This window comes from Pteropus medius, unplaced genomic scaffold (assembly GCF_902729225.1).
Source record: "Pteropus medius unplaced genomic scaffold, Ma_sr-lr_union100, whole genome shotgun sequence".
Taxonomy (NCBI): Eukaryota; Metazoa; Chordata; class Mammalia; order Chiroptera; family Pteropodidae; genus Pteropus; species Pteropus medius.
In genome coordinates, this window is record NW_024340849.1 from 31,559,567 (window position 1) to 31,587,145 (window position 27,579).

A 27,579-nucleotide genomic window follows, 5' to 3' on the forward strand; every position below is an offset into this window, starting at 1 on the left:
ATCTAGCCAGTAGCTTATCCAATTTTGCCTACATTGGTTTCCATTGTATTTTTATTACTTGCCAAGAACTGACCTCATCAGTGCCAGAGACTGATCAACAGTCTCTTAAATGAGTGTCACACATTATAGCACACAAAGGACTCTCATTTTAGCATCCTTACCACAGCATAAAACAAGGGGTCTCAAGTTCTACATTGAAAAGTGATGAATCCAGAGCCCCTACCCTATTGTGAGTTGTTGCATTAAGTAGAATTAAGATGGCCACACTCTGAACCCAAACAATAAGAATGTTGATATTGTACCTTTTATTTCTTCCAGGAGAGTTAAAGTACCATTCACATTGTCTGCAGAATACTCCCTGACATAGATGTTCAGTTGGTCATTTTCACTTCCACTGTTATATAAATAAAACTGCAAGCACTGAAATCCTCTTTTAGGGTACAGTGTTCTACTTTCCAGCATTGCCGTGGCCCCCACATTTACAGTGCTACTGTTAAAATGCATAAAGAAACCAGAACCTGTTAAGAAGACAAAAACAGAGTTGAGAGAAAACAGATACTAGATATAGAAATGTGTGTCTTGTGGGCATCATAGTTCCATTTACTTCCCATTGTCTGCAGGGCACTGAGTTGGGCATTTAAATATGGTTCTAGGAGGAGGCAGTTTATGAAAGAGACAACATCAGACAACATTTTTCTTACTATAGATGTTAGTTTTCAAAAATGGGAAAAAGTATCACTTACTGATCTAGTTTCTCAATCTCTCAATCTCTCTCAATCTCTCTCAATCTCTCTCAATCTCTCTCAATCTCTCTCAATCTCAATCTCTCTCAGTCTCTCTCCAATCTCTCTCAATCTCTCTCAATCTCTCTCAATCTCCTCTCAATCTACTCTCAATCTCTCTCAATCTCTCTCAATCTCTCCCCAATCTCTCTCAATCTCTTTCTCAGTCTCTCTCAGTCTCTCCAATCTCTCTCTCTCTCTCTCTCTCTCTCCTCCATTCCTCCTTTTCTTCCTCCCTCCTTCTGGCCTATATAGGACCACTATCACTATCCAAATCCATATTTAAAAAAATATTTTTTTATCAAAATATATTTGACATTTACAATTGTGTAAATTTTAGGTATACAATATGTTAATTTGATACATTTCTATATTGTAATATGATTGCTATTGTAGCGATAACTAGCAACTCTATCACGCCACATAATTTTTTTTAGTAGTTGGAATAATTAAGTTCTAGTCTCTTAGCAGTTTCGATGATTATAATATGATTTGTTATCTATATTCACTATGGTGTGCGTTACATCTCTAGGGCTTATTTCTATTCGTTGCAAGTTTATACCCTTAAACAACATCTGTGCTATCCCCTCATACTCTCTCCCATCAAAAAAAAAAAGGAAAGGAAAAGGAAAAGCACCTCTTCAATATTGGAGACCTCATCCCCTGCCTAGATCACCTGAGCTGTCAAGCAGTGGCCCTAGGTTCTGAAGTCTAATTTTACATATTTGCTGCCAGAAATGAGCAAATAAATAAAAATTTGGTAGTTGTAGCCAAATAAAAGCTTATTTAATTTTAAAAAATGACAATGGAAAAGGATACTTATCTGAATAAAATTAAATAAATGTCTACCTTCATTTTAAGCATCTTTTGTAATAGGAGCATATAATCACAACCAGTTGAAATTCTGAAGCTGATTAATTCACAGCCCAGTGGTGTTCACTAGAAAGTCTCTTGTATTCTGTGATCTTCAAGAAAATATCCCCACTACTTCAGAGATAAGCGTCCTTAGAGGAGAGACAGCCCTCTCTTGCTGTGGGTACATTCAGTGGGGTAGAGGCTTCATGGAGCCCAGCTTTGACTCACAGAAAGAAAAGCAAACTCAGAGAGTAAAAGCAAAGAAATTAACCATGGCCTTATAAGGCACAGAACCTATTCCTTAGCAGCAACCTAATAGATTACCATGAAGAATTCTGATAGAAATTAGAGATAGAACCACAGTCTTTCGTAGCAAAGGAAAAGGTTAGAACCATGTGTAAGTAAAGCCTAGAAGCATCTCACTCCTATTACCTTTGCACTGGCCCATGATGGAGTGATCACTCTCTGGCCCCATGGGAACCTGTGAAACCCGCTCCCAGTCAACATTATCATCCGAACTTTGGATCATACCACACACATTTTCCAGTTCAAAATCGCATGAATCCATAAAGCTCAAGGAAGAGGCTGCAAAATCAAAAAACAATTGTTGACACTCATATAACAGGATAATCTAAGTAATAAAATCTGAGCTTATCTGAGAAGTTCTAGGACTGCCAGCATGACATTAAATGGTGCTAGGTGATGGTGGCTTGAAAATCTCTGCTACCAAGATCTTGCTACCAAGACATTGATCAACTCTGTATATCTGAATAAGCTGCCTGCCCCAAGTCTTCTTATTAAATTATCTAATTATAGAAACCCGAGTCTACACTCATCTAGTTATTCAGATTATTAAGCTACCACCCAGGCTATTTGATCTCATTTATATTACGACCATACACCTCATTTTGGCTAAAAAGTGGTCCACATTTAAATTAGTAACAGCTTCAAAAACATATAGGGAGCACGTTCCTATAAGATCCAATTTATTTTTAGTTCTAAAGGCCAGACTGTAAGAGAAGAAAATTGCTGCTTCCAAGTTTGAAATTGGAATTTGGGTGCTATTCTACTTTTTTTCCTGAATATCAAACTTCTATAATTTCAGAAAATGCAGCAATGCTCAGCAAAATGACACAGTGTAATTTTTCCCTATATAGCAGAGAAAAACAGAAGTCATTTCAAAGAACCCATCACATACAGCAATTATATAGTTGATTCAATTTTAAGAGATCATATTCACTGAAATCCATTCGTTGGCCAATCACATCCATGAAGTCTGAGATTCTTGTTACAATTGTTGGTTCTGTTCCATTTTGGAATGCATTTTTACTGTAGTGCATGACCGAAGTGTAATCATAGGGGACATTCAGAGAGTCTGAGACTTGGTCATTATAGCTGTTAAAATTGTGCTCCATGCCTAAATGATAAATAAAAAAAGTTTCAATCACTTGATGTTCATAAAATTCAACTTATTTTACTCCAAATATTGGTAATTTAGAAATGGAGGCTATAATAAACATAGTACAACCTTAGCTACAACTAAGCTATAGTATTTCAAGGATATTTCATATATTTCTGTCTTCAAATACAATATTGTAGCTTAGAATTATGGTACCAGCAGTCATGCCAAACACGCCTAAGTTTTCATTACAACCCAAAGCTGGACATTAGCATCTGGCCTAAGTTCTAAGAACCACTCATGGAAAGGAGGATTCTAAAAGGTGTTGCTGAAACAATTAGGGCCTTTGGCAGGTGATGATGAGAGGGTGGGGCATCCACAGAAGATGGAGATGAAAAGAAGAGGACTTTGGGAGGTGGGGTGGGATGAGACCTAGGAATGATAACGTAGAGACATCAGAAAGGATTGGCATAGTCAGGGGTTTCATGGTTACTGGAATATGTGTAGATATATTTTAAATGGCTACATTTAGAGAAGATACCAGGCTACTCAGCATCATAGTAATGGGTAACTGATTTTACTTGCAATCAGATGATTTTGTGGACACAATAAGGTAGATCTGATCTCCACAGCACATAGATGCATTATCAAATCTAGGCAGATGTTTCTACCAAAAATAAAACTTTGAGAATCCTAAAGAATGAGGCTATGGCATAAAGCTAAACACTTCTCTGGCTTTAGAAATCTTTTAGTTTGCAGCGCTGCCTTACCCCAGTTGAGATCATTAGACACTGGGGTGGGAGGCAGTAAGGAGCAAGCTATGATGTTAAAACTGTGATATCAGGTGGCCTCAGTTCAGAGCCTCACATGATAATAATGCCATTCCTTCCGCCATCCCCTACAGATACGAAACTAAGTGTCACTGTGGAAAAAAATGTGGAAAACATGAGCTCTCATCAGGCATGGTGATTAAGACTTTACGAGTTGGAACACAAAGTCACAAAAAGTTCAGGCTGTCCAACCACTGCAGTATTTCCCAGTATGGGTTCCAAGGAACAATAAACCCAAATATTCTACAAAAAGAAAACACAAAAGGACCGTGGTCAAGTCACTATGGGAAATGCTCCTCTCTTAGACATTTACAATTTATGTTAATCTAACAAAGACTAACAGTGTAAGTAATTATAAGTTTAATTTCTGTTAACCTAAGATTTCCCAAACTAATTTGACCACAGATTCCTTTCCACACAATATCTGTGTGGACAGCACATTGTGGGACAGTATTTCAAAAAACATGCTTCAGGAAACATTAGTTTTTAAGATCACATCCAGCTCGAACATACTAGGGTTCTTGGATACCGTGCCCCAACAATCTTCAGCCACCTCAATTCATATTGAGTTAGAGCTAAATGAAGTAAGATATCAAAACATTAGAGTTTTCCCATTATTAACAGTTGGCGCAGATGTCAGGAGAGAGAACAATGCTAAGAAATTCAGTCTTTAACTAAAAATGTAAGAAAACAAGAGAAATATACCTGACTGAATTCTGTCCCACATTATCATGACATAGTCATCCCGGTCAGACCGTGACTGCTCATGCCAGAATCCCAGTGCGTGGAGAAACTCATGTTGAACAGTTGCTATTCTGTCACAGTTTGCCCCAATAGAGAGTTCTTGCCTCCCAACATGCCTATTTCCCACTGAAGACCAGCAGCTTACAGGAACATTTATAGGAGAAAGGAGAGAGGATATTATAATGATGCAGATTAGGTCTCAGGGCAAAATCCGCAATGCCTAATTTACTTAGATACCCACTTTAAATCCTTCACAATGGAAGGATCCTGACAGTGCATTTCTCTCATAATCCTTGTCAGGTATGAAAAATCTTCCAGATCAGATGATCTTTGGAGAACTTGCCCCCACACCAAATACAACATAGGAACAAGTCATCCCCAAGTCAGCCTCATCCTGATTTTTCTAGAAATTTCCAAGTCTTTCATATCATCTTTGCTATGCCAATAACCATTAATAAGGATTTCACAGGTACAGCAACCACTCAGAATTGCTGAGCTCAAGACAAATAACACAAAATATATAAAATATACATCATATTATTATTATATATAATAAATACCTTCTTAACTCAAGTATTAAGAGTCGTTAGATTAAAATAAATATGAAGACACAAACGCACACACATATGTTTTACTTGAATGGGGACATAAGGAGTATGTGAATTACAAATGAGCTGAAGTTTATGAAGTTGTGGGACAAATGGCATTGATCCCACCTTCTTTAACTAAAAAAAGGGTAGTCTGCTTGCATGTATGAAAATATTATTTTATGGCTACAGAAACTAGAGCCAACTGTCTTTTACTCTTTAATGAACAGCGAAGGAAGCCCCCACCCCCCCTCAAGTTCAGGGCCTAGGGCAATTGCTGTGATATAATGCCCCAGCCACAACAGTTCTCATTACTACCTTTAGAAGACAAACTCATCAACTTACCCACTGTCCTTGAACACTGATATGTAGTTAGTTTCTCCAGTCCAAGGCTTGAAGTCAATGCACGTTTTTAGGCGATAGCGTTCAAATGCATTCAGGATCACTCCCTTAGCATTCATTTCTGAAAAAAGGAAACAAATGAAAATATATTTATTAAAATAAACACTAGGGGGTGGCCCCATAGTGTAGTGGTTAGCACATCTGCTTTGCATGCAGAAGGTTCTGGGTTCACACCCCAGGTGGAGCTATGGACCATACCCGGGGGGAAACCAGGCTCCCCGGGTGCATGCTGGGAGCATGCGGGAGGGGACGCCCCACCTTCAGAGATCTAGTTTTTAAGGGGAAACGGAAACATCCATGGGTCAGGGTTGAAAGTGGGGCGGAGGGAATTAAAGAGGGGAAAATAAACAAACAAACAAACAAACAAACACCATTAACCAATTCACCATGAAAACAGTCTGCAATATATTGTTTATCATAAGCTGGTCCTTTCATAGATGTTTAGTGTTTTATTTTTACAATATTTAATATTCGGTACCAATTAAGTACAATAGTCTCTACTTTAACATCGTCAGTAGGTTCTGCTACTTTAAACAACATGAAGTATGACAAAACCAATTTTATCATAGGCTAATTGTTATAAACAAGAGTTAAGTTCCTACGGCATCTCATTAACATCATTACAGAAACTATGTTATTTCAGTACCTGCTGTATCATACTCAAGTATTTGATTATTTTTCAGATTTCTTATTTTGCATCATATTTCTTTCTCTGGAACAATTAGAGGTGCATTACCTCAGAGAACATATACATTGGCTCACAGGAAAACAAAATGAAAGATCACTGTCATCTGCTTCATCTGAGAAGCTACAATATGCATTTAAAGCTTCACAGCAGAGATTTTAATCTGAGGACCTTGACATTGGAGGGTCCATGAATATACTAAAATAGTATGCAAACAATCTATATAGCTATGTCTGCAAAGTCCATTTTCAGGGGAAGAGTGTTCATAAGATTCACAAGTGAGTTCATGGCCCCAAATAGAGTTAAGAACCATGGCGTTGGAGTCTAAAATAATGCAATAGGTTGGATAGACATAGAGCTCAGAGAAGGCAGAGGCATGGATACAACAAAAACATAGAGGAAAAGAAACTCAAAGAAAAAGAGCTGTACCAGATGCACGTGGAGAGACAATCACAAATGGAATGTCAGTGCTAGTAAAGTGAAGGATGGTGGCTGTAGGGAAGCGGGGGAGAGTATTGCAGAGTGGAAAGCACTTGGACTTTGGTGCTAGACACACCTAAGTCCTCACCTGTCCTCACCACTTACTTTTGATGTATAACTTTTGCCAGTTTAATTCACCTTTGGAGTTTTGGTGTTATAAGTTAAGGGAAAAATAAAATCAACTTTGCATAGATATTGTGAGGATCAGAACAGAAAGTAGAGATGAAGGAGGAAAAAAATATGGCATATATGATAGAGTCTCTGTTCATCCCTCTGGTGACCAAATAAAAGTTGTGACAGAAACAAGGAGCAGCAGCAAGGAAAAATTGCCTGGGATCTAGAAGAACAAGCCATACAACTAGGGAGAAATCTGAGAAATCTAAGGTATCACCCTGCAACGTCAGAAGGTAGGATGGGACAAGGACACGGGGCTGCCTGGTCTCTAGCAGCTGAGTGAGATGGAGGCTGTGGCTGCAGCAGCAGCAGAAGCCTCTTAAAAGGGCTGTGTCCACGAGAGGATTTTCGCGGTGACAGACCTGCTCGCTCTGAGCACTAGTGCTGATTCGGTTGTGCGCAGAGGGCACCAGGGACTTACAAGGAGAAATTGTTGGAGTGAGGGCTCAGGCAAGACTCACTCTGTACAGAAATGCCAGCGATATCCATTGTTCCCTGTTGAGCCATCCCCTCTCCCAGTGTGCAGGACACAGTGCCACCATAGCCCTGACGGCATCAAACTGGATAACAGAGGTCTCTCTGCCCAGAAGATTCCCTGAAACCTCGTCTCTCCCAACTTGTGGCCCCACCCAAGCCACATCCAGGTGTAACCTCAGCGAGTCAGGTGTTCCTTGCTGAGCAGTGCCTAGACTGACACTGGAGGCAGCTGACTTGAGTTTCTGGTGTGGCCTTTTGAAGCAACTATAAGCACATCTGTGGATTGCTTGCTGAATCTTAACAGGTGGCCCTGGAGGGGCAGAAGCTTGAGCTGAATTTGGCCTGCAGCTGAACCCCTCTCAGGACTATGCCACGCTAATAAGACTGGGAGACTTAGGAGCTTGGCTTAGTACATAGAAACAGATATGGAAAGGCAGCCAAAATGGGAAGACAAAGAAGCAGAAACCATATGAGAGAACAGAACAGAGATCCAGATATAATGGAGTCAAGTAATCTAACAGATGCAGAGTTCAAAACATTGGTTATAAAGATGCTGAATGAACTTTTGGGATGTATAGAGAACTTTGACAAAGAGATAAAAAGCATAAAAATGGAAATAGAAATCATAAAAGGGAACCAGTCTGAAATGAAGAACACATTATCTGAGATGAGAAGTATATTAAATGCGATAAACAAAGGAAGAAACAAAGCGAATAAAGAAAAGGATCAAATGCTCTATCTAGAGGACAGGAAAGCGAAGGACACACAATCAGAATGGCAAGAGATGAGATGCCAAGACTATAAAAATAATTTAAGGAGCATATGGGACACTATTAAGGGTCCAAATATCCGTCTAATCGGCATAACTGGAGAAAATCAAGATGTTGAATAACTGTTTGAAGAAATAATGATGGAAAACTTCCTAAGCTGGTGAAGGAAATGGACATTAAACCCCAGGAAGCTCAGAGAATTCCAAAAACCAGGGATGCAAAGAGGCCCACACCAAGACACATCATAATTAAAATGCCAAAGGTTAAATACAAAAAAAGAATATTAAAAGCAGCAAGAGAAAAATAGCTAGTTACTTATAAGGGAACGCCCATAAGACTTGCAGCTGATTTCTCAAAAGAAACTATGCAGGACAGAAGAGTTTGGCAAAAATATTCAACAGGATGAAGACCCAGGATCTACAATCAAGAATAATTTATCCAGCAAAGCTATCGTTTAGAAGTGAAGGATAGATAAAGAGCTTCCCAGACAAAAATAAGCTAAAGGAATTTATCACCACTGAGCCAGTACTACAGGAAATGCTGGAGGGACTTCTTTAAGGAGAAAAAACATGTATCAAAAACGAATAAAGAGTCTATGGTCATGCCACCCTGAACGAGTTGGATCCCGTCTGATCTCAGAAGCTAAGCAGGGTTGGGCCTGGTTAGTATTTGGATGGGAGACCACCTAGGAAGACCATGTGCTGTAGGTGTAAAAAATGAAATAAAAAATAAGGGATTGTAAGCTGACAAGCTTCTTGCAATCTCTGAGGTCAACCAAGGGTTGCCTCGCCAAAGGAAAAAAAAAAAACGAATAAAGAAGGATAACAACTACATTCCTATCAATAAATACCTCAAATGGAAATGAATTAAGTGCTCCAAGTAAAAGATAGAGTGGATGAATGAAAAGGAAAACAAGACCCCTACATGTTGCCTAGAGACTAACTTCAGATTAAAAGACCCACACGGACTAAAAGGAAGGGGATGGAAAAAGATATTGCTTTGATTGACCGAGAAGGTATTTAAGTCAGAGAAAGATAAACACTATATGATTTCACTTATAGGCGGAATCTAAGAAATAAAAAGAACAAACTAATCAAAAACAGACTCATAAATATAGTGGACAATTTGGACAATTTGGTGATGGACAGAGGGGAGGGAGTTTAGGAGGATGGGTAAATGAGGTGAAGGGTTAAAGAAGTACAAATTAGTAGCTGACAGATGGTCAGATGGTCATGGGGATGTGGAGCTTGGCATAAGATAGCATTTAACATGAATACATTGGCTAGGTGGAGGATCAGGGGAAGGAGGGAGCAATTGGGGGGATCGTTTTATGAACTATATAGATGTCTAACCAATGTACTATATACTTGAAACTAATTAAAATAAATAAATTTTTTAAAAAGTAGAGATGAAGTTCCAAGTAAAATGAGCATGTACCAGATGTTCATTTTTGTTCTCCCTTTTATATGAACTTTGCACAGACATTTAAAAACAATTACAGTCATGAACCCTGTAACAACATTTTGGTCAACAGCATATCCAATGATGATCTCATAAAATTATAACAGAGCTGAAAAGTTTCTAGTGTCTAGTGATGTTTCTGTCTAATCATAGCTCAACGCGTTACTTGCCTGTTGTGGTGATGGTATAAACAAACCTACTGCTCTGCCAGTAGTATAAAAGTAATTATATGTAGCACATGCAATTATGTACAGTACCTAATACTTGATAATGATAATAAACAGCTATATTACTGGTCTATGTATTGACTATACTATACTTTTTACCATATTTTAGAGTGTACTCTTTCTATAATAAAAAAAGTTTGCTGTAAAACAGTATTTCTTGTTACCCCGGCAGTGGCTTCATGCATCTTGTATTCGCAGTATCTCTTAATTGCATCATTCTCTCTTGTGATTGATTTAACCTCATGTTGTTTTGTTCAGTAACATGCTGTGCAATAGGTTATACCATATAGCCCAGGTGTGTAGTAATCTATACCATTTAGATTTGTGTAAGTGCCCTTTATGACGTTTGCACAATGACAAAATTGCCTAGCAACGCATTTCTCAGAATATATCCCTGTCATTAAGTGGCTCATGACTGTACTCAGAAAGCCTCTGTCTGGTGAAGGTCAAGATTCACATAGGTAAGGCCCTAAAATCCATGAATCTATAAGAGGCCCTCAGAATTCAACTTTTACAATACAACACAAATAATACATGTTCATTATAAATAAGTTAGAAATGCATATAAACAAAAAGAAGCAAATTATAAAATCTTATCTTCCAAAAATCATCAACCACCATTATCATGCTTTTTTGCTTATGAATACATACAAATATAACATACATCTATTATTATAAAAAATAAACTCAATCTAATACTATTTTATAAACATTTTTCTACTAAATAATATATCATTAAATTCCTCCTTCATTATCAAGTATTGTTTTTACCATTTTAATGATTATATTATATAGCTATAATATATGTTATTTCCTGTTGTCAAATATAAAATTGTTTTCAAATTTTCTGTATTATAAATATCACATTTGGATCACTATTTCAAACCTAATACTTTCTTACAATAAGGGATGATGATACTGACCAACTCATGACTATTTAAGAACAGAATGAAAAAGGAGCGTGTTGGTCTAGGTTTTTTATCAAAGCTTAATGAGGATAGTTCCCATCCTGCATTGAATTGTTTTGAGAATCAAATAAGGGAACAGATGTGAAAGTTTTATAAAAGGTATAGCCCTCTACTGAGATAAGATTAGCCATGTGTCTTTATTTACCAAGGAGAAAAGCTCCACCTGGAATCATGTTATCTAAATCCCCAGGCTTGGAAGGATAAGGCAAGTCCTAGACAAGCCTAGGAGTTAAGCAAGAAGCTGTTCAGGATTATTACCCCCTTATCAGCCTCTTGGGGTTTCTAGAACCTTGACCTTCATTTCCATCCCTACCTCCTTTACCTTCACCCTCCAATCCTTACTTCTCCCCACCTCCCATCTCAAATCTAGTGCTCAAGCAGGAATTAGAACATGCACTGGAAGTTATAAATGGCTATGTCAAGTATTACCTCTTTCAGGGAAGTTGCATCTAACAGCCAGATAACACCTAAAGTTTAAGCTAAAAGACTAAAACCTTGCTGGCAGAATTTGCGTTGGCACACCAGAATTTAAGTAATAGTGAAAATGCCTCATAAGCATTTACTTTTGCTATACGTAGGAATGGCCATGCCTAGTGATTTTCTTAGTTGGAGTCATTCAAAGATGGTATATATTTCATAAGTTATATAAATGTCTAGTCACTATATTGTACACCTGAAACTAATATAATATTGTACGTCAACTGTAATTAAAAATTATTTTAAAATAAAAAATAAGAATAAAATAAAATAAAATAGAACTTTAAGTTGTAATCAAAAAATTTCTGAAATCTGAGGAAATACTCTTCTCACTTTAAACGTAAAGAATAAGTTCATTGCTACACTATTAAACAAGTATTTTCTAAATAAGAAAAAATCAAAATCACAGAGTTGAAGAAATGGACCATAAAAATTTGAAGTTTTATTATATTATAAAAACTATATAACATTAAATGGTATAATAATATTAAGTGAAAAAAGCAGAACAAAAAATTTTAAACACTATAGTTATAAGTATGTAAAAATGTGCACAGTTTGAATGGTAGAATCTGGGCTGAATTTTTTACCTACCATGTTTTATTCATATGTATATATATTTCAATTTACTTTCAAAAAATATTTATTAACTACCTATAATATGCCAGAGACTGTGCCAAGCCTCAGATTTGCAAGGTGAAAAATAGCTCCTGTCCTCAAGGCATACACTATTGTTTTTTACAACGTTAATGAAAAACAGGTACATAAGAGTTCTTAAGGTTATGATAGCTTTGGTTAAAATACATGGCAAAAATAGCCTAAGAGACAGTCATGCTAAAGCTCACTGATCTTTCATGAAACTCACTTAGGAGAATAAACGTGTTAAAATTTATACCTACATACATATATATAATTTTACATATACTTAAATGTGTGCATGTGTGTGTGTGTGTAGAGAGAGAGAGAGAATTATGCATTGCCTAACAATGGGGTTATGTTCTGAGAAATGGGTCTTTAGGCAAGTTTGTTGTGCGAACAACTCTTAGATTTATCCATTCTTATCTATCCTTACTGGGAGATGGGTTCAGAAATTCTTCATTCCTTCCCTGAATGTCTTCCATAGCCTCCTGGCTGATATTCCTAATTTCTTTTTGCCTCACTAATCGTCTATACTGCAACCAAAGGGATAACAATCTTCTTCCACAGTAGAACTTTCAGTGGTTCCACGTTACCTTCAGTATACACACCAAGTTGGTTAACATGGAAGAGACTCAAGTGCTTTCTAGTCTGGATCCTGCCCACTTGTTCAACCTTATTATTTCTCCATTTCCTATCTAAATTCCAGCTAAGGGTTTTCTCCCTTCCCCATGCTTTTGCACATAGTGATCCATCTGCCTAGAGCACCCTTCCCTTGCTATCAGAAGCCACATGAAACCACGTGGTGCCTTTCTGCATATTAGAAAGAGACACCTTATCTGGGAAAATGCTGCGAGTGTTGTCTTGGCAGGTAGATAAATAGCACTTCATGAGAAGAAATGACTATCTCGTGGTAATCAGAATGAAAACTTGATTTTGGTCCCACTTTTCCTCCCTCCCTGCCACCTATATATGGTATACAGCTTGCACAACCTTCACAGCAGCCCGACTGTGTAGTGCCACCTGCTCCTTAATGCTAATGCCTTTATGTCTAGGTTGAGTAAATGCCCCTCCAATGTGCTCCCATGGCTCTTTGAACATACCATTAATCATAATGTTTATTCCATTATCATAATTAGCTTTTGGTTTATTTGAATCTGCACTAAATTGTATGCTCTTTAAGGAAAAGTTTCCCAAACAACAGTTCCCAAACTGATACTGGTCAATGACATCATTTTCTCCAGAAATAAATTTATTTCCAGAAATAAAATAAGGACCATGTTTAGAGTTTCCCGTTACAATTAAATTTCTTGTATAGAAAAGCTGTCTTTAGTTTTGGATCAGTTTCTTTTGACATTTTAGTATTAAAACATTATTTATTTTACAAAAATGGATGATAAAAGATAGTGGCTTCTTTTATTGTTTAAGCTCCTTACTTGCCGAAATTAAATATTGGTAAAGCAATGCCAATCACTGAAGTTTTTGTTTGATCGTTTTGTTTTTACTCATATGTAAAACCTGAACATATGGGAAACCACTGCTTTAAAATAAAGACTAACTCTCTAATCTTTATGTCCTTAGAATGGAATAAATAATACAGCAGAGTAGGTGCTCCATAAATGTTGGTTGAATTAATTCCTTTATCAGTCAAAACTGAGCAAATATTTCAGACAAAATTACTAAGATTTTTTTCATTGTTCACTTTGCTCATTTTTTTAAGTAACTGTATATAGCCACACAAAGCAATGAACAAACACAAAACCCTTAAAGACCATACAAGCCTACCCTTGGAAATACTATAGCCATGTTCTGTCAGGAACACACATTAGTTATGGATACTCCAAAGTGTGTACTAACCCAAGCTGTCTTCTAAAACATATGGAATAGTATGAGGCCATCTATAGTTTTCGCCAACGATGGAATTTCTATCTTGTACCTGTCAAAAATAAATGTGAAAGGCGTAATTAAATAAATCAGGAAAAAACTTATGAAACAATAGTTAATCTAGAAAAAAAATGAAGTTTAAAGTTCTCCCAGCCTGCCTAAATAAATTGCCTGTATGTGCATGGCACATGTGCAAATGTGTTTGTACCTTTACTTTCATTGCATTAGAACAAAGTTTCTAGGAGGAAATCACTGATTTACACCATTAATTTTGTTGATAGAGTTGGGGAAGGAATCATGCAAAACAATTTAAAATATGATTGTTGGAAAACTGAACTATAAATATTCATAGATTTGTAGACTAGTTTCCCATACAAAAGATGAAAAATATACAAGAAGGAAGTGATAGTGATACCTCAATAACCTTGATCTCACAATATCAGAAAGAGTCACACATGAGGTAGGCCAGAGTTTTCAAAAAAATTTAAAGAATTTGTAGTTTTTATAGTGAAGAACTATCAACATTTTATTAATGTATTCATCTAGTCAACAATAAGAACATGGTTCTAGAGAATAGGAATCCACTGATAACAAAACTACCAAGGTTTTTACCTTCATGGAGCTAATGTTTAGTGGAGGAGACAAACAGTATGTAACAAAACAAATAAGCTTAAACAGACTACATTTAATTGTAGTGGAGGAAATAAAAATGGCAGATGAAGACAAGAGTAAAGGGATGAGGAAGTACATTAGACAAAGTGACCAGGATGGAACCCTTTGAAAGGGTAACATTTAAGGTTAAATGGGAATGATAAGAAAGAGCCAGGATTGAAAAGGACCCTGCAAAGATCATTTCAGGTGGAGGAAACAGAGGTTGCTCTGGTCTTGAGGTGGGAATATGCTTGGCATGGTCTGAATATGGTTTAAGGCCAGCAACCTAACGAGTTAGGAGAGAAAAGAAATGATTTAAGAGAAAAGGAGAGGGGAGGGGAGAAGAGAAGAGGAGAAGTAATGGGAAGGAAAATAGGCAGGAGTTAAATTATGCAAGGTCTTCAAGGCTATGAGTAAATTTGGATGCTATTCTAAATGCAATAGGACGCATTTTAAGAGCTTCAAACCAGGAAGTGAAATGGTGTCATTGCCTGGTCACTTTGCTCTGGGGTACGGAGACAGGGATAGGGTTTTTTCTTAGAGAAGGGCTTATATTTGAAATAGAAAGACAAATTAGGAGAAAATTGGATTATTTGAAGTATATGTTGCAGATAGAAATGACAAAACTTGCTGATGGATTAGGTGGCAGGATGAGGGAACGGGAAAAAGAAAAGGTGATTCCTGGATTTGTTTACTTATTCAGTGGCATAGAGTGAGGGAGTAGTGATGATTTTACTAAAAGAGAAGACAGGGGAAGAATAATTTGTATGGAAAATCAGAGTTCATTTTAGGACACCTTAGGTTTGAGGTGTCTTATAGACATTCAAATGGAAGTGACGAACTGGCATCTGGCTAGACCCGTGTGGATCTCAGCGGAAAGAATGAACTAGAGTTATACATTTTGAGTCATCAGCATAGAGATGACATTGAAAGCCCTGGCGCAAGGTGAGATCCAGAAGGAGAGAGTTCCGATAAAAGAGCAGGCCCAGGACTAAACCTCAGACACTGAAGCTCTGTTTCTTTAGTTGAAGTTTACAGTGGGGGTGTGAGGGATGTCAGGAGTGCTCATGATAGCAAAAGTTTAAGTTCCCTTAAACTACATGTAAGGTACCTATATTCATCTGTGTGCCATGATGGCTGGTCAAGAATCAGTATTCTTTGTGAATAGGTTTGGGAAGACCTTTATTTGGCAACACTATTTTTAGCTGTCAGGATAGACATCACAAAATCTATCTCTTATGGGAAAAATCCTGTTCATTGAAGATGTTTACAAATTCAGTTTAACTTTGCTTCAACTAAATTGAATCAGTGAGGTTCTGTATAAAAATGAAAACATCCTATTGCTCCAATAATTAAAATCGAAAAGATCAATAAGACCAAAGCATCTATAGTGAGTGACGGTGGCTTTAACCACACAGAAATCTGAGTAATGGATGATGACAGTATTATATGAGTCCCTTACAATACAATGTAGTCATTGAATAACTGCGTCACCATGATTCTGTGCCTTTAGAGTTAGTTGGGCATAACTTAGCTCATGCCATCCAATCATTCTTAGATACTTTGTATTTTAGCTTGCAGTGATTAATAGAAGATTCTTCCTTGCATTTTTTCAACTCACCTCATCAAGTCTGATGTCTCCCTCAAAAAGATCTAGGCCCAAATCTAAGAGGAAAGAATAAAATTCATATTAGCAAATTGGATTCAAACTCCCTTAATAAAAAATGTAAAAAAAAATCTACAAACCTTTATTGATATCAAATATATCCTGGTCAATTCCACCATCTACATCTTTAAATAAAATAACAAAGAAAAACACATTGAACATTATGTTTATGAAAGAAGTAAATATTTATCAATTACCAGATTAGAAGTAAGCACAGTTCTTTTGCCTCAGATAAGTGACTACTAGGTTTTGATTCAATACATAGATAGATAATGATAGATAAATAGATAGATGATAGATAAATAGATGATAGATAGATAGATAGATGATAGATTGGTTGGTTAATTGATTGATTGATTGATTGATTGAGAATCTCTCATAAACCAGGCTTGAGGCTATGGGGCTTTTACTTATATGATCTTGTCTTATTCATGTCTCTTGAATGCCAAATGACTTCAGGAACAAGAAATTGATCACTCCATATAATATTAAATTTAATTTGGAAGAGTAGGCTAGATGACTACATTAAATAGAAAGCAGGTGTTTAAATTTGGTCAAACAACCCAATCTACCCATATGTGTATATCCTTTGCTAGTAGCATATCTTGGAACTCTCAAGCAAAATTCCCAATTTAAATTTGAATTTCTCTTCTAAGTTGCAAAGGGGTAGAAAATATGGCCAAATCTCTAAGTGTGCAGCTGAATAGGATGAACATCAGGTTCATCTGATTTGACACAAAATAGCAAAAATAATAACAGCAAGCATTTATGGGATGTCTATGTGTCAGTCATTGTGTTTGGATTTTCCTATACCACCACCTATTTTTCTGCTGGGTATGTGGAACCTTGAAATAGGAATAAAACATTCCTCAATAAATGAAAACAAGTCACTATTTGATCAAAGTTCAGTGCAATTATGCATGTACTTAGCATTAAATGTGACCTAAGTTGTGTTCTGTTGTTTAATTATCCACATAACTGTCTTTTACTATCACTTAGAGCAAATCTCAAAAAAAACTCACCAAAATTTTCTGGAGTTGGCTGAGAAACAAACACATAAAAGAAGTTATTATGACGCCCATAATATAAATGGTTTTCTTAGTTCCAAACTATATGTAGCCATTTGTGGAGGGGTGTTTTCATTCATATTATAGTTACTTTATGACATATATCCAAGACAGTTAAATTGGAGTCTAAGATAATCTTTTTGACCAGAAGTTCTTCTCATTTCATATAAAAAATGAAACTGCTTATTACATAAATTTGAAGGTGAAAGAAACAAAAACCCAACTTCACAGATTCAAAAGGCAGAACAAAAAGACTGCAGCCCTCAATAAGTGTTCCCTTTTAACGCAATTTTCTAAAGGATTCACAGAGCAATGTTTGAAAATAATAATATATTCCTAGTGTTGAAATATTGTTGTCATTAATCATTTAAAAAATTTTATTGAAGACTTCAATAATCATGGTTAACTTTCGTAGTTCTCTCAGGGTTCTGCCTTCAAAGACAATATCAAATGTTTAAGAAAAAAAAAACAGTGAATATACTTTGTGATAAAAAAAAAAAGAACTTCCAAAAATAGATTTCCTACGAGTGATCAAATGAAACCCAGACTACATGCCCATTGGAAAAAAGTTAAGTAAACCTGAGAAGTTCTTAGTGTAGTCTGATAAAAACAAAAGCTCACGGGACTGATAAGGCAGTAGACCTGGGTTATATTTCTGATTCCACCAACTAATAGCAAATCAGTTCACTTTCTTGCTACCCAGACTATCTGTAAGATATGGTCAACACCGGCTTTGCATGGGTGATGTGAGGATTATATAATGTCATGTGAAAGCACTTTTTAAACTGTAGTAAAATGTGACACAAATGTAAGGTACAATTTTATGTAAATAGAGTTTTCATTTCTAAATACTAAAATCATTTGGAACATTTAGCAAAGCAATGGAATGAGTTGGTTTGATGATTACCATATTTTTTTATAGTAACAAGGGCCATGGTGGTCTCACACTCTAGCCACACATAGGCACATACTCACAGAGGAATGCCAAAGCAACTACTGAAAAAAGTTATCAAGTGTTTTTATATAATTACAATTTTAATGTTATTAAGTGGTATCTCTTGTTCTCAATGCTTTAGTTCCTGTTCCCAGAATATCAGCTTAATATAAGAACTATTATTTTAAAATCACAACTAAAGGTTTTCCTCCGGGTATTTGAAACTTCATTTGGAACCTTGGGTTGGTTTGTGGTACGAACCACCTGCCACTCTAGAAAGATTGGTCTAAATTGATGAAGAAGCAGAAGAGAAATCCCATGCTACAAAATTTTATAAGTATTTGCTATGCCTGTGACAATCATCATTCACTCCATTCACGTCTCACGTTATTGTAACAGCAATATGAATCCATTCAGCAGTAAAAATGGAATTATTTTCAAAATTCATATTTCTCATTTTATAAAAAGAAAACTTGTTACACAACGATGAAACTGAAAGAAAAAGATAATTTTATGTCAACATCTCTGACTTTTTCTCTTGCAGGGCTTTGTCTTACGCCCTATACCCAACCTGCCCCTGCTCACCAAAAAGAAATGCTTTTTTTCATTAACATTTCACAATGCATAAAAAACAAAAAGTGAACAAATTTGTTCTGTAACAATCAGTATCAACTGCCCCCAATTTTTCTAATTGTTTTCTTCATATTGTTTCCTTACCAAGCCAGAAATCATGAGAAGAAAGGCGCAGAACAGAAACCAAGGCAGATACCATGAATCCATGCTGTCACTTCCTGCTGAAATGTGCAAACTATGAAATTCAGAGTCACGTTTACTTTTTAAAAGGCAAACATCATAACTTATAGCCTTTGATCCATCTTGCAGGTCAGCTTGCTGCAGCAGTAATACCTCCAATCAAGGAGTTAAAGTCCAGTATCCTCTTAACACAGCTCTGTAGAGTTGGTTGATTGGTTGGCTTTTTCTTTATTCCCTGAGTCAACATTTAATAACCAAGTGCCTGGCTGACCTCGCCATTAAATAAGTTCTCTAATGTATACGTCTTGGTCCCTAACACTATTAAATGCCACTTGAGCAAAAGAAAATATCAAATTAATTTTTAATTTCAGTCTTTCAAATAATAAACATTTGTGACTCCCTTCCTGCTCATTTCGCCCTGTGCTGCTTCACTGTATCCAGTTATGTTCACAGCTTTTCATCGTTTAGCCATTTAACAAAATCTTTGTGGAGTTACAAAATCCATTAATGTGTTAGAAAGCTGGCATATTTGATATCCAGATATACAGTAGCTAAATAGCAACATCTCACTCCTGAAATTTCCCATCAAGGAAACTCAGGTGGCATTTAGGGTAAAAAGGCTAGAAGTAGTTAATGGTTTTCTAATAAACTAATATGCCCAATCTATCTCTCAATTCTGTCTCACTTTTTTCTTCTATTCTTGGGATAATTCCTCATTAGAGACAACATACGCTCCAACTCAGTTCCTGCAGTTTCACTCTCAACTTACTTGTGTGTGATGTGGGTTAATTTTTTTTAAATATGATTTATTTCAACAGTATTTCCTTCCCTACTCAAGATTGGTCTTTGCCTCTTTACATGCAAATAGAAAAGATATTAAAAGACATGTAGCATAGTCATGGGACATGGAAGGATGCTTCAGGAATACAAGCAAGTCATTCTCTCCCTTTAAGAATGTGATGAGAGTTAAAAGCAATGAGTTAAAAGTATGAATCAGTTTCTCACTTGCTCCCTGAGATCCCCAAGATAGTTTGTGGGATCCCAACCCAAATGGGCCTATTTCCTGGTTAGAGCTACAAGGAAACAATACTCTACAGAAGAAAGCATGTCTTGGAAGGAGGAGAATAACTCCTGTGAGGCCGAGAGTGGAATAGAAGTGTCAGAGAAAGCCACCAGGCCTGAAGGGCCACATGGAGAGGAAGAAGAATGTGTTCATAGCAAGCTTCACAGAATGACAACCAAGGACCAGGCAGAGAGACCAGGATGTTTCAGAGGATGTCTGTGAGGAGAGATAGCACTGGGATCAGATGGGGCCCATCCAGTGCCTTGGGCTGGTGAGCTCGGGCAAAAGCCTCAGGGTAAAAGATGGGAATTCCGAATTGGCTGCAGTTAAATTTCTCCCACCTCTGTGGATGGAGACCCAAAGTAATAATTATGGTTGCAGAAAAATAAAGATATTTATTATGCACATCTGTTTTTGCGAGCAGAGATGTATAACGGAGACACTTGGCTGTATTCTATGTTGGGACAGGCAGCTCACATTCGAAGTTAGGAAATTAGAAGCAATAGTTCCTAGGTTTGTTTGAACCCTAACAACAGCATTATGGACAGAGCCTCCCTAGGAATCTCATGGACAATTGTTGAAGCATGACTGGAATCCAACTTCAAAACTGTGTTTGACTATAATTAATGGATATTTTTTACATTTCCTTCTTTTTGAGGTTGTCAGTGAAGCTCTTTAATGCAGACTCTACATTCGGCTGGTCTAACATGCTCCCAGTTTCCCTCGCTTGTTTCCTGCCCCTGGGAAACCTTTCAAGCCTCATTATGACCTATGGAGTCTGAGCCCAGAAAACCACCTCTGCTTCCAGTTGGGGTCCTCCTCTGGTCTTCATTTCTCCCAGGTAACATCAGGAACAGGAAATCCTTGAGATTCTAGGACTTACGGATTGCTCTGAGAGCCCCTTGAACCATCAGGAAAGCATATTTCTTTTAGAAATGTGATTCTCAAAATCCCCATGGGATATAAGTACATTCTAGACCTGAGGTTATAGGAATGTGAGTGTAAAATGCTTTCTAACAGTAAACAGTACAGAGATTGCATCTAAGACTTTGTATCTTTCTTCTTGTAATGCCAATTTCCTTCATCAGATTCTTCTTCACCCAAAAAAGTTTTTGTTATTTCATGAGTTTACCAGTATTAGCTCTTTATGAAATCTTACATATTTCTATAACATATTGGGGAAGAACATATATTTGAATTTAAATTAATTTAAATGGATCTAGGAAAAGGGGGTGTGGGGACAAAAGGAGTCCCTGGGCAGCTATGGAACACAAATTCGATAGGGGCCCAGACAATTAAAGAGCAGAAAAGCTCGTAAGACATCTGTATCCCTTGGAATTAAGCAGACTAAAATTTCCAAATCATCATCTCTCACTCCATTTTTCTTTTTTTTTCCTTTTTTTAAAAAATTTATTTATTTATTTTATGGTGACATTAGTTAACGAAATCCAATAAGTTTCATCTGTCTACTTTAACAGTAAGGCATATACATATTTATACTGTCTGTTCACCTCCCATAGTTAGATTTCTTTCTGTCACCACACATTTGACCCCCTTTACCCCATATACCTCTTCATTTTTCAAAATTGTGGTATGTTACTGTATTGTCAGAGATCTTGAAAGAAGCAGAACCAGTGGAATGTGTATAGAGATAGAGAAATATATTTAAAGAAATTGGTTCATACAATCATTGAGGCTGGCAAGTCCAAAATCTGCAGAATGGGCCAGCAAGCTGGAGATCCCGAGAAAAGTTGATGTTGCAGTTTGAGTCCAAATGCAGTCTCTCCTGGGCACCTCTGTCTTTTATCTCTTAAGGCCTTCAACTGATTAGATGAGGCTCGCCCACATTAAGGAGAGTAATCTGCTTTCCTCAAAGTCTATTGTTTTAAATATTAATCTCATATAAAAAAATACCTTCACAGTGACATTTAGACTTGTGTTTGACCAAATATCTGGATACCATGGCCTAGCAAAATTGGCGCATAAAATGAACCATCACAATTATCTTTTTGCTTCTCTCATTTGTCAGACTCTTCATGATCACCTGTTTATGGGATAGCTACTGGTCATACTGGAGGTGGTTATTGTTACCACTTAACACAATTGTTTTGACTGTCAGCCACACCACTATATATTATAATTCATGATGAACATGAATGACAATACAATCACATCTTTGACACTAGGAAAATATCAAAGGACCAGGACTACTCCTCTAGATTTCAAGAAGCCAGTTGGCTGAGGCAGTGAGGAACAATTCTGTTCCTACACAGGATGATCCTACTTCAAATTCCTGGACTGGTTTTATACAGAGAGGTTTTATGCTGGGAGCCAGTCTACAAAGGAACAGTGGGGAAAAATTGCTACAGCATGATGAAATTAACAGCTTCCCTTCACCGCTACAAAAGGATCACCAGTTGACTTGCAAGTTCAGCAACACTAATATAGCTCAGCTGGCTTGATGCCACTAAGAATTCACCCTAAGCTGGAACAGGTCTAGGTCTACAGTTCGAGAGTTTAATACCCTCAAACTCGAATCTAGATTACTGCCCCTGTAGCTCAGGCCTGCAAACATCTGGAAGAAGGGATTAATTACTTCTGCTTCTGTGTTTTGGTTGCACTTACATACAGCACTTATTACCCAGGCTTATAGTTACAGGCATACCTTGGAGATATTGTGGGTTCTGTTCCAGACCACCACAATAAAGCAAGTCATAATCTTCTTGCTGGTGGAGGGTCTTGCCTTCATTTTGTAAAAAAATGCAACTTCTGTGAAGCGCAATACAGTGGAATAAAATGAGTTATGCCTGTATTTTATAAAACTTTCTCTCCTAATTAACTAACTAGAAACCAGTCTCACTGAAATATGTATCTCCAATACCTGGCACTTACAAGGCATTTGCTAAATGTTTGTTGAAAGAAATGGAAATGAATTATTGAAAATCAGTGTCTATGAATTGCTTTTATAGCCTACCTCATCTCTGCTAGGCACATAAAATTTTTTATTGGTACAGAAGCCAATAAAATCACGTGTTTTTGTGATACAAATTTTTTTTTTCTGCAAGAACTAATATTTCCCACTGAGAAGCAACGCAAGGCTTTGTTTTCATGTATTAGTATGGGTTTTCTGTGCACATATCACTGCTTAATGATTTGGTTGGGCCAAATCAGACTTATGTGCAAAGTGACAAAAGAATACTTCCAGAGGGTGGGATTATGTGTGCCCAACACTAACTCAGTTTAAAAAGCCATTTATCAATATGAATGTATTTCAGCGTAGTCTTGTTCCATTCATTTTCAAGAAAATTTCTGCCAAATACCTAATTACCATAATTTGTCAGTTTTTCTTTAAATAAATATGGTTTTCCATGAAAAAACCAGCCAGTGCATCTCACATCTCAAACAATCACACAAGTGCTTCTCCTCAATAACACATAAATTGAAAGTATCAGTGGATATTTGGGTCAGCTAAGGTGATGCTGCTGTAGGCCCCTTATACAATAGTCCCTCCTTATCCACAGTTTCACTGTTTGTGGTTCAGTTACTGTTATCTAATCAGAGTCTGAAAATATTAAATAGAAAATTCCAGAAATAAACAATTCACAAGTTTTAAATTGTGTGCCACTCTAAGTAGTGTGATGAAATCTCACATCATCCCACTCCATCCCAACCGGGATGTGAATCATCCTTTTGTTCAATGTATCTATCCCATATACACTCCCACCATTAATCACTTAGTAGCCATGTTGGTTATCAGATCGACTGTCACAGTATCACAGTGATTGTGTTCAAGTAATCCTTATTTTACTTAATAATGGTCCCAAATCACAAGAATAGTGATGCTGGCAATTCAGAAATGCCAAAGAGAAGCAGTTTAGTGCTCCCTTTAAGTGAAAAGGTATCTATGTATAAGAAAAAACATAATATATATAGGGTTTGATACTACCCTCAATTTCATCCACTATGAGTCTTGGACTGTATCTCCCACAAATAAGAGGGAACTACTGTATATGATCACCAAAGTTCAATTAATTTGATTTAACAACGAGCAAGTTGTACCTTCTTTGTGTACAACACTATGCATCGTCTAGCTTGTTTTCCACTGCAATGGCTTTTTTTTTTTTACAGTGTGTTGGTGTTGAGGAAAGCCACCTAAGCATGTGCTAAAATGACAGATACTTTCTAAAGAATGTATAAATGACACTACCTGCAGTGCAACAACAGAAAGAGAACAAAAGGTAAACAGAGTCACGTAGACTAGACTGGTGGTTGGAGAGTGAACTCGGTTCTGTTATGCTGGTTTGCTCAAGTGCATGAGGGTCGATGGCATTGTTTAAGCATTTGCTGCATCTTAGCAGGAGAAAATTTGCTGGACAGAAGCAAAGGAAATTTGAGAGGATAGTCTTTCTCCCTTCTGTTTTTCTGGGCTCCAGCTTTTAACTCACAGTCACATTCAGCCTGGGCCACTTTAACCACAAAAATTACTAAGAAAGAAAAGATCGGATGTATGATTCATTTCGCTGCTGTCAACTGTGAATAGGAAAGGTCTCTTAAGAGTTCTGCTGTATGTGTTTGGCTCCTGTTCCTTCCTGTCACATGTGCATTCTTCTATAGCAGTCCCCTGACATTTTTGTCTTGAGACCTTGTTTCATTCTGAAAAATGATTGCAGATCCCCAAAGAGATTTTATTATTTTGAGTTCTCTATCAATATTGACCTGATTAGAAATTAAAACTGAGAAAATTTTAAAATATTTATTAAATCATTTAAAAGTACCAATTGGAAACTGATTGTATATTAACAAATAATATATTAATAAAAAAGTACATAGTCAAAAACAAATATAGTGAGAAGAGTGGCATTGTTTTACATTTTGGCAAATCTCTTAATCTCTGGCTTAACAGAAGATAGATGGATTCTTAGACCTGCTTCTGCATTCAACCCATTGCAGTATGTTGTCACAATTAAAATATATGAAGAAAATTCAGCCTCAAACAGAAATGTAATTGAAAAAGGGAGTATTTTAATAGCCTTTTTAGATAATTGTGGCTGTTCTTAAATACTACACCCAAACTCAACAAGCTGTATTTTCTTAAACCAATGAACTTATCGTACTCTGTTATATTAAAATCCACTGGTCTATCTTGCATTTTGAATCTTTTACCCAAATCACAAGATTTGTGACATCATTCGTTCATCTTTTAGAAAATCTAGACCTCCCAAATGTTAATACATTTACATTTTGTTGTAGTTTTTACTGCAAGTACATGGTGAGGAAGAATACAATGACTACTTTTCACTGCTTTTATATCAAAATGTTTGTCAAGACAGTTAAAAAAAAAGTCAGTATAATTATGAAAATAGTTTTGACCTGTGGACCTCTGAAATGGTCTCAAGGACACTCAGGGCTATGTGGACCACACTTTGAGAACTGTTGCCTTACAGTGAGAGGAAAGCTAGAACGAGATTCAAAAAGACTAAGATGTGAACCCTTAGCTAAGAAGTTCAAATATTTATTAGCTACCTGAGAATGGGAAAGTTAAACTGAGTCTCAACTTTCTTAGACATAAAATAGAAATAATAAAATAAATGGGCATGATTAGCATATTAAAAATTACAAATGTAAAGTCAGTGCCTGGAATATAGACCAAACTAGTACATGAACCAGAAATATATATGTTAAGTTTATGAACAAAGGGAATAATTGAAGGAAACTAAATATTTTTAATTAATAGATTCATGTATTCATTCCAAAATATTCATAGAGAGCCACAGCCATGATAGAGATATAGAAACAAATAGTATGATCCTTGCCTTAAATAGTTTACAAGAGCATTTAAACCAAGTTGGCATTTAAATCAACTGTAAGGCCTTAATCTTATCAGTGTTATAAAAAATAGGTATGTGCCAAGTGCCTGAGTTAAGCAGAGAAATGCTTGCATATAGTCTGTATCTGAATTTTGGAAGCCAACCAAAAGAGAAGATAGACTCTTGGGCCAGTCCAAGTGGACCAAGGCTACAGAGAGCCTGGTTTTGACAAGGTTTACTGGTCACCAAAGTGCCTAATGAGCTAAGAGGGAGAGAGGGAGCCATATGATTCTGAACTACAACCTGTGCCTTTGGATGGGGAAGAGAATCACAGCAGTAGTGTCATGAGCACCAGATTTTCAGATCCCTACCATGGTAGTGAGAAGCAGCAGCAGGTGACTTCTTACACATACATCGTGGGAACCTCTGGATAATAGAAAAATAATGCTCAGCTGTTCTATGATCAAGGACTTTTGCTCTGACAGGTGCTGCTGTGTGTTCTGAGCCTTCCAAATGTTGACTTTGGTCTGTGTGGCTAGAAGGGTAAGGTGTGCCTGGAGTAGGTGAGATGTGATTCATTGCAGGTTTGGGTAAGAATGAAAAGGAAAGAACAACATTTGCTTCAAGTGTCACAATTCAAGTGCCATAATTTAAGCCACTTTTTAGTGTTTCCATGGAGCTGGCTACCCAGATGAGAGTTCTGAAGAGCCTAGAACACGAAAGAACACCTCACAGACACAGCAGATTGAGTCATTATTGCTTTTTGACAAAGCAGACAGGAAGTACAGTTTGCTGATCCATCTTCATCTGAGAACGGAAAGAGGAAAAAAATAGATAATGAGCAATCTTGGAAACAAGTGTCATCTTACATGTAGACTGGGGAATTTTACTATCAAGAATTAGGCATTTCAAGTCTGAGAACCAAGAGCCAAGAATAACCTAAATATTTCACAAATTGGCCTTCAAACCAGTCCTACAGAGTGAAATGACGTGATGTGCTTTATTTTCTTAGAAACTTCTGAGGATAGCTCTATCATAGATGATCCTTTACCCTAATGTAGATATTTCCCAATATGAGATTATGAAGAAGGAAGATAAGTTACACATTCATACTTTTACGGCATGGTACCATTATTAAATGTATGGTTAAGTGTTTGGCCGGCTGAATGGATGGATGGATGGATGGATGGATGGATGGATGGATGGATGGATGGATAGATGGATGGATGGATAGGTGGGTTAGTGGTGGTATGGTGTAAAATGTAAACTTGAGAACTAAAGATGAAATACATTTTAGGAAGAAATTAGAAGTTTCTAAGGTGGGGTACATCAGGAGAGCTGTCTGAGGGTCATTTACCCAGAGAATAGAAAGTATAATTCAGAATCACAGCTCCAGCCTTGAACTGGAGATTGAGAATCACTTTAAACATTTCTAATACTCAAGGGCACTTATTTTCTGTCTAACTGATACTATATTGGGAGGGTTAGGGGCAGTGGTTCTAGGGTTGAGAGATTCAGAGACTCAGCCTCAGCATCTCTCAGGTTTGATAGTCATTTGGTGTCTGTAATCCTCCCACATAACAATTCCTGATAGTAGAGCATCCTTCACCCTCCACTGGATCTTAACTTGATGTCTAGAGCTATGGAGAGAAATCAGGGGTCCTGTAAATTCAATGGACAAAATAATTATATCTCAATTCCATCAACCTCTAATTAAAATGTAGCATTTCTCTCCATTGCAAAAATAGGCAACAAACCCAAATAGGAGTATCATTACCTGTAACTGGCACCAATAGAAATAAC

General features: G+C 36.8%; 1 protein-coding gene and 1 pseudogene across 1 annotated transcript in view; one reads left to right on the top strand and one right to left on the bottom strand.

Moving 5' to 3' along the window:
* The window catches only part of MEP1B (meprin A subunit beta), a 44,008-nt gene that overhangs the window by 10,469 nt on the left and 5,960 nt on the right, over positions 1-27,579 (bottom strand). Inside the window, exons 3-10 of the mRNA XM_039843812.1 lie at positions 16,233-16,277; positions 16,108-16,151; positions 13,809-13,887; positions 5,543-5,660; positions 4,572-4,750; positions 2,836-3,054; positions 2,070-2,222; positions 303-518 (exon numbers count right to left, since the gene is read on the bottom strand). Of these exons, the coding sequence (XP_039699746.1) occupies positions 303-518; positions 2,070-2,222; positions 2,836-3,054; positions 4,572-4,750; positions 5,543-5,658 (883 nt within the window). The 5' untranslated portion in view covers positions 5,659-5,660; positions 13,809-13,887; positions 16,108-16,151; positions 16,233-16,277. The remainder of the gene's footprint in view (positions 1-302; positions 519-2,069; positions 2,223-2,835; positions 3,055-4,571; positions 4,751-5,542; positions 5,661-13,808; positions 13,888-16,107; positions 16,152-16,232; positions 16,278-27,579) is intronic.
* Positions 8,777-8,895, top strand: LOC120590201 (uncharacterized; annotated as a pseudogene).